The 12,322-nt window shown below is 33.9% G+C and overlaps 1 protein-coding gene and 1 long non-coding RNA gene across 2 annotated transcripts in view; one reads left to right on the top strand and one right to left on the bottom strand.

The window, feature by feature from the left end:
• The window catches only part of Lrp1b (LDL receptor related protein 1B), a 1,652,823-nt gene that overhangs the window by 1,025,096 nt on the left and 615,405 nt on the right, over positions 1–12,322 (top strand). The window contains exon 18 of the mRNA XM_090342868.1: positions 11,104–11,220. Coding sequence (XP_090198994.1) covers positions 11,104–11,220 — 117 coding nt within the window. The remainder of the gene's footprint in view (positions 1–11,103; positions 11,221–12,322) is intronic.
• Positions 1–12,322, bottom strand: part of LOC150056422 (uncharacterized) — a 131,484-nt gene that overhangs the window by 88,311 nt on the left and 30,851 nt on the right. The gene's annotated exons all lie outside the window — the stretch shown is intronic.

Raw genomic sequence — 12,322 nt, forward strand, 5'->3', positions numbered from 1 at the left:
TTTGATACCTGGTATATTGCATATATGTTAAAATTGTTTATTTCAAATAGCAAAGGGAAGGGAAAAAGCAAGAAAATTGGGAGGTATGGGAGAGGGAAAGTGGGAGAAAAACATGGGAAGGAATATCAGTGTTCAAGAAATAACGTGCCCACTGCCTGACAATGGTAACAGTAACCCATCGTCCCAACAATAAAATACAATAAAAATGCAGTCACTATAAAATATTCAGGCCAATACTTTGAGCTAGGCTGAACTTTTCAAGTACAGAGGATCTGATTATTGTATTGATGAATGAATGCAGAGTTTGATGCCATAAAAGACAATACAAGTAATCTTCCACTTGACCTTTGATCGTAACTTTGCTTTCTGAAGTAATTTGTTATTCCATCTTTCCATGTGTGTTGGCTGTTGATACACTGCTTCTATAAGTCTTGTCCCTCTTCAATCTTATTTGACAGGGGATGTTGCCTTATTAGCATTCTGTGATATAGGCCATCTCACAAAAAACAATTTTCTTGTTCATAGTTTTATTTTTTACTTTAAAAATATGTGAAGATGTGCTTTTGTCTACTATTGGAATACTTTTGGGAATAGGTTCCTGTTTTGGACACATAATTTATGTGTGGTAGCATTTTTTTAATATCACATGAAGTCCCAAGACAACTAATCCTAGTTATATTTCCATATAATCTATTCCATTGCAAAAAAAAATATTTGAATCCCCAGGCACATTTCGATTGAATGAAAATAAACAGCTGGTGGCACAGGTTACAATAAAGTCCCAGAAAAGTCATTATTAGTCAGATAAATATTGAAAAATGACAATAGCTAGAGAAGCCTGGTGCTTTTCTTTAAATGATAAAGAAAAACTAGTATGTTTGATGATGCATATTGATATGATTAGTATGAACAAGTTTTAGACTAGTGTGATATATGCCAACATCAAAACTTTTATTCTACAAAACATCTCTTTCTCATTTGGACATAGAAAGGCTTACTAAAAAAGTACTATGAAGTCTCAGTAAAAACAATGGAACAGTATTTTCAGAAAAGCCTCCAGGTTGAGATTTTTTTTCTCTTCTTATTTTGATTTTGCCTTGCTGTAGGAAGTCTTGTATCTCTCAATAACTCCCTTTCATCATGTATTGTGTCCATTTTTACAAGTGTACAGACAAATGATCATATTTTTCCAATTACTTTTTCACTTTGTACAAAGCCACTTTGGAAAAAGAAAAATGTCATTATTCTACAGTCCTACCTATGGTAAAATATTTGCTGAGGATCTGTGGACCAATTATTCTTCTCTCAAATTGAAATTTTCTTTGACACTTGGGAACCATTGAATTTTTTAAAATATTAATTTGCATATCTTATATTTTTTACAAAAAATGTCTAGAGAAAAATACATTTGGAGATTATTTGCTTCTAAACCTTGTCTTTTCAGACTGCTGGTATAGAGATGAAACATAAAAGAGAAGACATTCCTAATTTCACATCTTTGTTACAAGTTTAGGAGATTCTGACTTCTGAGTTCTGGCTCTAAAACTTTTGCTTTTTATGAAACCATTTTATCCTGAATATTTCCTAGAACTTTAGGTTTAAAAAGATAAGAATTTTCAGGCTGTTTTTGCAATATGGCTGTAGTTTATAATGAAGCATCTCTCTAAACCAGTGCAATTGCTATGCCTTTAAAGCTATCAATTAATTCAAATATTTTTTTCATTACATCTTGAACAGGAATAACTGCCTTTTCCTTAATGTAGAAAATAATGTGTATATTTGTAATATTTGTCTTCTTTATTTGTACTAGATTATTAAATTGTACTTGCTTCTGTATAATTTGTTAAGGATCACTGAGGAATAGCTAGGTATTAAAAATTGCAAAACTAGAAACGTATATGTATAGAAGCCAACAAAGCCACCAGCCCAAATGTCTAATATCTATTAGACATTTAAATTTTGTAATCCAATTTAAAGTAAAGCACATCTTACTTAGGCGGCATTTCAAGTAATTCCACCAGCAGTCTGTCACTAAAGAGAGCTATTCAAAATGTTTTTTGTAGCTGCTGTAGCCAACAGATACCTTAAAGACATGAATTAAAAAGTAGAATGGGAATATACATACATACATACATACATATATACATGTATGTGGTGCATGTTTTCTTTGGAATCTATATACAATGAGTTTGTTTTGCAATGCACTTTCATTTTCCAAAATAAATAGACATAGATTAAGCAGAATATTTGTATAGAAACTTTAGCTAAATCATTTTTGGGTGTTTCTAAATGTGTCATCATGGGCAGGCATCCTAGATAAAACAACATCAAATGGGGGATTATTTTGAAATTCAATCTACTGTCCTATATCCATTAACATTTCAACCATTTTATATCTGAAGGAAAATACTTTTACAAAGAAGCCAATTTCCTATTTTGTTCCTTTAGGTTTCTCTTTCAGTGATCTATTACTTCTATAAATATTTATCAAGACACCTATGATTGAAAGAGATAAAATATATAGTGCTTTTCACTACAGAGCTGAAAGTGAACCCTCAGAAACAGTTATGTAAGCAGCCATCTTAAAGGCTATGTACTAAGACAAAGCACACTGGAGCACCCAAGAAGAGTGAAAATTTTAGTTTTTGTCTACCATGGAAAAGTTCCTGAAGAAAGAGTGTTGAAGGGGGATGGGGGTGGGAAGTGGGAACAAAAACATGAGAAGGTGTATAAACATGTGATAAATAATGCATCTTCATCCAGCAAATATAACTGTAAGCCCTCTATACATTAAATAAAATTTTAAAAATCTACCCAGTAGCCAAAGCTGAGCCTTTAGAAACCCTTAAGAAAAATTCCTAAATAACAAAGACATTTTACTAGGAACAATAAATAGCTTGATATCTGTAATTTCTTGGAGAAGGAATTATTCACTCACCTCATCTCTTTATATATCAGTGGATTTTTGTTGAAAAATAATTTGTATAAACCCAGTGAAAAAGAAGAAAAAGATGTTTAGCCTTCCCATTCTGTACATGCTGTAATACCATTTCTGGATCCATGCTTTAATTTTTAACCATGCACAATGATACATGAGTGAAAGTTTCCATTGTTTACTGATACTAATAAAAAAATAACTTACACCAAAAATCCTTTAGTAGGAAAATGGCTACATATATGTGTGTATATATATATATATGTATAGTGTGTATATCTATATATACACACTATGTTTTGAGTTTGTATATGTGATCACATAAAATATTTGAGTCCATATTTTAAATGCTATTGGTGTGCTAGATAAGCAATTTATCATTAAGTTACAATTGTACCTTAAAAACAAAAACAAAGACAGTATCTTACTGTGCAACCCAGGCCATCTGTGAACTCATATGCTTATTTACCATGTCTTCAGTGGTCTGAGATTAGAATTGTACTCATTTATGAGTACAACTGATATAATTTGACATATATTTTGTTAAAATAGGGTGCTTTTATTAAATGCATCCAAAGTAAAGTTTAGGATTACTGTAATTTGTGTCAGCCTCTTCTTCCCTGCACACTCTCTGTGAACTATGTAATTTCTTATTTCTGGCAGCAGGAGAAGCCTGATTAGTGTTCATTAGAAATATTCACATTGTGACAACAAATTTCTGATTCAGCTGTTAGATAAACAGTTCTCCTGGTGGAGGTGCAAATTTCCTCTCCTTAAAGTAACATTTGCTATAAAATTAGAGTCCTCTGGGATTGCTGTTCTAATATCACCTTCAAACTAATTAGATGGGATACCAATAGAAACTGAATAAATAAGCATAGGGTTTTCTAGATATAAACCAAATGAGTTGCAAGTGATAACTCATTCAATCTGGTAATATCCAATAGAAAAGAAGTACATGGATATTTAATAAATTAAACATATTTCTTACTTCAAATTATTTATGTTTTTGTTGTTGTTGCTGTTGTCTGTATTTTTTTAATTTAATTTATTTATTTTTTTTTTTTTGCCAGTCCTGGGGCTTGAACTCAGGGGCTGGGCATTGTCCTTCGTCACTTTTTGCACAATGCTACTTTTCTGCCATTTGAGCCACAATGCCACGTTTGGCTATTTCTGAGTATGTGGTACAAGGAAATAGAACTCAGGGCTTTGTACATGTAAGTGAGCCCTCTACCACTACACTATGCTTCCGGCCAAAATTACTTAAATTTTCCTATTAGAAAAATTTTCCTAATAGAAAATAGAAGAAATAGTAAATTCATATATCACGGAGGCATGATATTCCCAAGTAATAAACAAGTGAATACTCAGAATCAAAGACACGTTTTACTCCAATAAAGTTGTAAAGCAGTGATACCCAGATTCCCATGGCATCATGATGATAAGTATTAAGCAATGTGAAACAAGGACTTATTTCTAATTTTCTTATTTTTCTAGTTTTGTAGCAATTCTTCTGAAAGCAGATTGTCTCAGAAAGTTTTGTTCTACTCCGCACTAAATTATTAGTGATGTGGTATCTCAAAAAATAATCTTAGTTGCATAACAAACATATTTTTATTAGGAGTCTGAATTTAACAAAGATGAAAATTGTGGTAGCATTTTATTTAAAATACAAATGTTAAGTCTAAAGAATTATGTAGTAAAACAATAAAGAATTGAAGAAAGGAAAAACACAAAAGATAATACAAGAGAGGAAGGAACAACATTCAGTACCAAATTTTTCATTTACTTTCCTTGTTTTGATTGTCCGTGTAATGTATAGTGGGGTTACAGCTGCATTGATATACTTTCTCATGTTTTGGTACCTATTTTCATGTCCCTACTCCCTTCCAATTATCTTCTTTTCCCCCGTTCCCATTCTTATTTCAAATAAATGAATAAACGTGAAAACTCAAAACTATATGTACTGTATTTGGTGAACCAATAAAATTCTGTAAGTTAAAATTTATTAACCATCTCATACCTGAATTCCTACTCCTCTGCAACTTAGCATTATTCGCTGTTCATGCAAATACATACATTTGACTTCAAGTACACATGATTCTATAAAACTACCTGAGAATTTTATTTAGTTTATTCTAAGTGCTAGAATAATTCACCAGAAGGTGTGGCACTTAGACAAATGCAACAAAATTGAAATACATAATGCTACTTGGAATATCCTAATTATTTCCATTGATTATTACAATAATTACAAATATAACAAGCTATCTAGTAATGTTTTAAATATTCTTGACTGATATTTAAAATATTCAACACATGTTTTGGATTTATATATACTTTTCTGTGGATATGAATCTTTAGAGCGGATTTTAAATGAACTCATCGTGAAAACTTATTTTCTCTCTTGGACCATTAGAACATTTACAGGAACTATTAATATAGTCTAGTGCTTCAGGAAACCTACAAGGAGCATAGATTTCTGTCCATATATGTGCAATATGATTTTGAGGAACTTCGTATGTTCAGTAGGCCAGATGTCTCTTGACCTTTTATGGGGAACCTGGTGTTTTCTGCAAGGTTTTGGCTAAATCATTCTCTATGCTAGAATTAATGCTCAAGTCTAAAAGACACTTTGATTAAATAGCCTATATTTCATTAAAATGCCCTGTATTTAACACCCAGTGTTTAATTATTTGTAAAGACATCTTTATAATTCTAAATCTCATGAAACAAGGGAAATCATGTAATGTTGACCCTACATCATTCCTTTTTTTCTCCAGTCTTGAGACTTGAATTCAGGGCCTGAGCACTACCCTTAGGTTTTCTCAATGCTAGAGCTCTACGACTTGAGCCACAGCAGCGCTTCCGGCCTTTTCTGTGTATGTGGCACTGATGATTCTAACCCAGATCTTCGTGCACACTAGGCAAGCACTCAAACACTGGGCCAAACTCCCGGCTAAGACCATACATTATTCTTTGCTATTCAAATTTACCTAAACAGAATATTCATATGTGTAAGTTTCCCTTTGGTAATATACCTCAACTTTCCATCTAAACTAATTAAAGAAGAGATGGGTGAAGTAATGGCATTCATGAAGATAGATCTCTAGTTCAGAAGAACATATGAAAATAACTGCAAATCAAACATTCAAAGTAACTAAATATATAACAACTAAAGGCCTGGGGAAAGAGGCAGTGATGTTATGCAGGCTTTCATGCTTTAGAAAGTTGACCTGGTTGTAATAGAAAATGGCAATTAAATCCCCTGTAGAACAGAACCTTTTAGTGAATAGTATTAAATCACTGCCTTTGGCTGTCATAGAAAGCCAGGTTTTCTGCTTTCATTCTTTGGGAACCCTTAAGCGAGCCCAAAGCAACATTTATTAGTATATAGTCTGATTAGTAAGTCATACACTGAATTATATTTCTATGCAAAGGTAACATAAAAAGAAGATCTTAAGGCTAAATGTATGTTTGAGGAAATATCTTGTTTTTTCACCACATGCAGTGGATCATGTAGAGATCATGAAGTGAAAATTCATTAGTGGTGAGGTAGAAGACTCCTTGTCTGAAAATGACATTAGGCAAAAGTTCAAGACCCTGTCGGAAAAGTAACTAAAACTAAAAAGGGATAGTATGGATCAATGGTAGATCATCTACCTACCTCGCTCAAGGTGTTGATTTCAAAGTCAGTAACACACATACACACATACATACACACACACAAACATATAAACATAGACAGACAGACAGGCAGACAGAGAGACAGACATACACACACACTCAAACAAACACACACGCACATGCATTGAAAATGTTAAAGGAAAATGTCAGCTCCAGGAAGACATAACGATCCTAAATAACTACACACCCAATTCCGGAATCCGAACTACATCAAGCAAAATTTACTTTCACTGAAACCATACATAGATCGAAACACAGTAATTGTTGGTGACTTTAACACACCACTCTCACTATGGACAGATCAACAAGGCAAAAACTCAACAGAGAAACCTTAGAATTGAACAACTATATAGATCAACTAGGTCTAACAGACATCTGTAGAATATTCCACCCAGCAACAACACAATACAAGTTTTTTTCAGCAGCACATGGAACATTTTCCAAAATAGACCACATCTTAGGCCATAAAACAAACCTGGACAGATTCAGAAACACTGAAATTATTCCATGCACATTCTCAGACCACAAAGGCATCAAATTGGAACTGAACACAAATCTCCACAAATGAAAACACTGTAATTCATTAAGATTGAACAACACATTGTTGAATCACCAATGGTTCATCGAAGAGATCAGAAAAGAAATCCAACAGTTTATGAAATTTAACAATAAGGAGCACACAAAATACCAGCTCCTTTGGGACACAGCAAAGGCAGTACTCAGAGGAAAATTTATAGATCTATAACAACAAGTTAGAAAAATCACAAACCAACAAGGTAATGTGTCACCTTAAGCTCCTGGAAAAAGAGCAACAAACCAATGCTAATCCCAGTAGAAGGAAGCAAATTATTAAAAGCAAAGCAGAATTAAATGATTTGGAATTTCCAAAAAACTATAGAAAGAATCAACAAAACAAAGAGTTGGTTCTTTGAAAGAATTAACAAAATTGACAAACCCTTAGCAAATCTTATCAAAAAAAGAAGAGAGCATATCAAAATAAACAAAATCACAGACGAAATTACAACAGAAATTACCAAGTTCCAGAGTATAATGAAGGAATACTTCTCAAACCTTTACGCCAACAAATTTGAGAATCTAGAAGAAATAGATGACTTCCTAGCCAACATTAACATACCCACACTGAACAAAGAAGAACTATCTCAACTAAACAGTCATATTTATAGCACTGAAATAGAAATGGCAATAAAAGAACTTCCACCTAAGAAAAGTCCAGGGCCAGATGGATTCATAGCTGAATTCTATAAGGTCTTTAAAGCAGAGCTCACACCAATACTCCTCAGGTACATCAACAAAATTGAAAATGAAGGTTCTTTACCAAACTCATTCTATGAAGCCAGTATAATTCTCACCCCCAAATCAGACAGAGATTCATCAAAGAAAGAGAACTATAGACCTATTTCTTTGATGAACATCGATGCAAAACTTCTCAACAAAATACTGGCAAAGCGTCTACAACAACTTATTAAAAAATTATACACTATGATCAAACAGGATTCATCACAGGGAGACAAAGCTGGTTCAACATTCACAAATCAATTAATATAATTCAACACATCAACAGGAGCAAGGACAAAAATCACATGTTTGTCTCAATAAATGCAGAAAAAGCATTTGACAAGGTACAACACCCCTTTATGTTAAAAGCTCTCAAGAAACTAGGAATCCATGGAACATTCCTCAATATAATAAAGTCTGTGTATGACAAACCCACAGCTAATATTATACTTAATGGCAAAAAGCCAAAGCCATTCCCTTTAAAATCAGGAAGGAGACAAGGATGCTCACTTTCTCCACCCCTCTTTAACATAGTATTAGAATTCCTAGCCAGTGCAATAAGGCAAGAAGCAAGCCTAAAGGGGATCCAAATAGGGAAATAAGAAGTAAACCTATCCATCTTTGCAGATGACATCATCCTGCATTTAGAGAATCCTATAGACTCTACTCCCAAGCTCCTTCAGCTGATTCAAAACTTTGGAAGAGTAGAAGGCTATAAAATTAACCCTCAAAAATAAACTGCCTTCCTCTACGCCAACAGTGAGAGGAACAAGGCAACAATCAGGAAAGCAACTACTTTCACAATAGCCTCAAAGAAAATAAAGTACCTAGGAATTAGCTTAACTAAGAATGTAAAGGACCTTTTTGATGAAAACTTTAAAACCCTGAAAAAGGAAATTAAAGCAGAACTACGGAAATGGAAAAACCTCCCATGCTCCTGGATTGGAAGAAGCAACATCATGAAAATGACAATCTTGCCAAGGGCTATCTACAAATTCAATGCAATACCCATCAATATCCCAATGTCATTCTTTAAAGAAATAGAAGAGGCAATCCAAAATTTCATATGGAATAATGAAGACCCCGTATAGCAAAAACACTTCTTAGCAGAAAGAACAGCGCTGGAGGAATTTCAATACCAAACTTTAGACTCTATTACAGAGATATAATTATCAAAACAGCTTGGTACTGCCACAAGAACAGGCCTGAAGACCAATGGAATAGAACTGAGGACCCAGATATTAAACCACAGACCTATGGCCACCTAAGCTCTGACAAGGGAGCCAAAAAAAATAGAATGGAAGAAAGATAGCCTATTCAACAAGTTGTGCTGGCAGAACTGATTAAGCATCTGCAGAAAACTAAACTTGGATCCTTCTTTGTCATCCTACACTAGAATTATCTCCAAATGGATCAAAGACCTGGAGGTAAAAGCTGACACACTGAAAACTTTACAAGAAGGAATAGGAGATACACTACTCCTCCTTGGCAGAGGTTGAAACTTTCTCAATAAGAACCAACAATCACAACAAATCTGAGAAAGGCTAGATAAGTGAGACTGCAATAAACTGCAGAGCTTTTGTATGGCAAATGACACAGCTAGTAAATTAATCAGGAAGCCTACAGAGTGGGGAAGATCTTCACCAACCACACAATGGACAAAGGCCTGATATCTAAAATATATCAACAGCTCAAAAAATTGAATCACTCCAAAACTAATCTCCAAAGAAACAACCATCCCATTAAAAGATGGGCCAAAGACTTAAAGAGAGTCTTCTCTGAAGAAGAAACAAAAATGGCCTATAGACCCATGAAGAAATGCTCAACATCTCTGGTCATAAAAGAAATGCAAATCCAAACAACTCTAAGATTCCACCTCACTCCAGTTAGAATGGCCAGGATCAAGAAAACTAATAACAACAGATGCTGGAGGGGATGTGGCCAGGAGGGATCACTACTACACTGTTGGTGGGAGTGCAAACTCGTTCAACCACCATGGAAAGCAGTATGGCAGTTCCTCAAAAGACTAAACATAGAGCTCCCCTTTGACCCAGCAATTCCACTACTTGGCATTTATCCAATTGTCCAGAAACAAGGACAGACTAAATCCACTAGCACAACAATGTTCATTGCAGCATTATTCACCATAGCAAAGATATGGAACCAACCTAGATATCTCTCACTTGATGAATGGATCAACAAGATGTGGTATTTATACACAATGGAATTCTATGCTGCTGTCAGAAAAAACAACATCGACCCATTTGTTAGGAAATGGAAAGACTTAGAAAAAATCATATGAAGTGAAGTAAGCCAGACTCAAAGGATCTTAGGCTCAATGGTTTCCCTCATTTGTCATAATCAGTAGAAACCTTGGGCTCAACTAGCAGAGATTTGTAATAGAGCAAAAACTTGATACATAAAGCCATATAGTATGAAGCTAATTGAAAGGACCGCCAGGATACTGAAACAAAAGCCATATAATGAATGATTGTTGTCCTAAATGTACTATGTTATCTCTCATCTCTTTTACTGTCCCTTTGTTTTATCATATTGTTACAGTATCTCATTTTGTTTTCTGATATATTGGATATATTTGTATTTGGTTACTTGAAATTGGATAGGGAAAGGCGGAAAACCAAGATGGAGGGTGGAGGGGAGGATAATGGGGACCAAGACATGTGAAAAGGTATCAATGTATGTGAATTAATGCACCTTCTATCTGGCAAATATCATGTAACCCTTTTATTAATTACAATAAAAATATTTAAAAAATATGATCAAATCATAGATACACTGGGTTAGTCTCCATAGTTCTTAGTTTATTAGAAAATACATGCAAACTTATTTTCTGATTGTTCAAAAATTGGATGGAATTCAAATCAGTCACATATTCATGAGCATGTGCCAGGCAAATTATTAATTTATTATTTAAAAATTGTGTATTTTGTGAGAAATATGAACTATCCTGTCACTTAACAGTCATTAATAATTGCAGAGCAAAATGTGTGAATATTCCAGAAGACAAATTGGTATTGTAAAATATTAACAAAAAATTAACCTTTAAAATGTTTTATCTTAATAATAATACTATCTAATGTGTGAAAGAGTTGATCCATGTTTGTATTCTTAATGTTCAAAATGTGTCTAATTTCTTTTCTTTCTATATGAATGGATCATCACAGCCAGAACATGCCAGGTAGATCAGTTTTCTTGTGGAAATGGGCGTTGCATTCCCAGAGCCTGGCTCTGTGACAGGGAAGATGACTGTGGGGACCAGACTGATGAAATGGCATCCTGTGGTAAGTTGAGAATGAACCCTCCTGTTAATAGGGCTTATGTCAGCTGCATTCGTCTATTACTGGGATTCTCTTACAGGCTATTTCTTCATAAGTTCCAGGCAAAAGGGTAAGTTCTTTTCATAACCAGCTTTTGGCTATCCATGTGTTTTTTTAATGGTTATTTCAGAATGTCTCCAATTCACAGAGCAGTAAGTTTGTCCTCAGTTAAAATAAAGGGGGTCAGACCTTGCAGGTTTTATTAGCAGGTGATTATTATAAAAACTAAAAGGATAGTATTAAATTTGACTAGCAATATTACATCTGGAATGATTAAATTTTCTCAACCAAAAATAATATATCTAATAACACTAAGGTATAGGAGGAGATCAGATTTCATCTTGGAATGCATCTGCTATATTTCTGGAGCAATAGGCTGAGGTTATGTGGCCTATGCATCAATTGTTCCATTTCTAAAGAGCCATATGATTATGACTATCTAAATCCATTATCAGTTTAAGAAAATAATTTTGTTCATGGCACAATTCCCAGTCTTCTTTCCCCTCCATTTTCTAATCCTAAATATAGAAAACTGTTTATTGCTGAATGAAGTTACAAATTTAATTTCTATTGTCAGATCTCTTGTAGTGGTATGTCTTACTATCATTTGTATTAATAATGCATATCCAAACACAAAATTGTGAAGTAATAGACCAAGTTTTCTAAGGTGTACTTCACTTCAATCATAGCACTGGATTTTTAAAATTACTATTAGACAATTTTATCCATAAGGAGTTGAACATAGTGGGGTGAGCCACTCTCTTATCCTAGCACTTGGGAGTCTGAACAAAGGAGGGATTAACAGTGCAAGGAAAGCTGAGACTTTGCATTAAGACCCTCACAATCAACCCAACAGCTTCCACTTACAGATGAAATAAAAAGCACACCAAAATTTTTTATATTATGCATATATTAATGCAGGGGATATGGTTCAGTATTAGAGTACAAAACAAACTATTTCTATTTGATCAACAACATACACCTACATAGAGACACATATACACATATATGCATGTATATATAAATACATACATATCCATACAACACACATCTGTGCATTTCTGTT

The sequence above is a fragment of the Megascapheus bottae genome, chromosome 12 (assembly GCF_031878675.1).
Source record: "Megascapheus bottae isolate mThoBot1 chromosome 12, mThoBot2.hap1, whole genome shotgun sequence".
Lineage (NCBI taxonomy): Eukaryota > Metazoa > Chordata > Mammalia > Rodentia > Geomyidae > Megascapheus > Megascapheus bottae.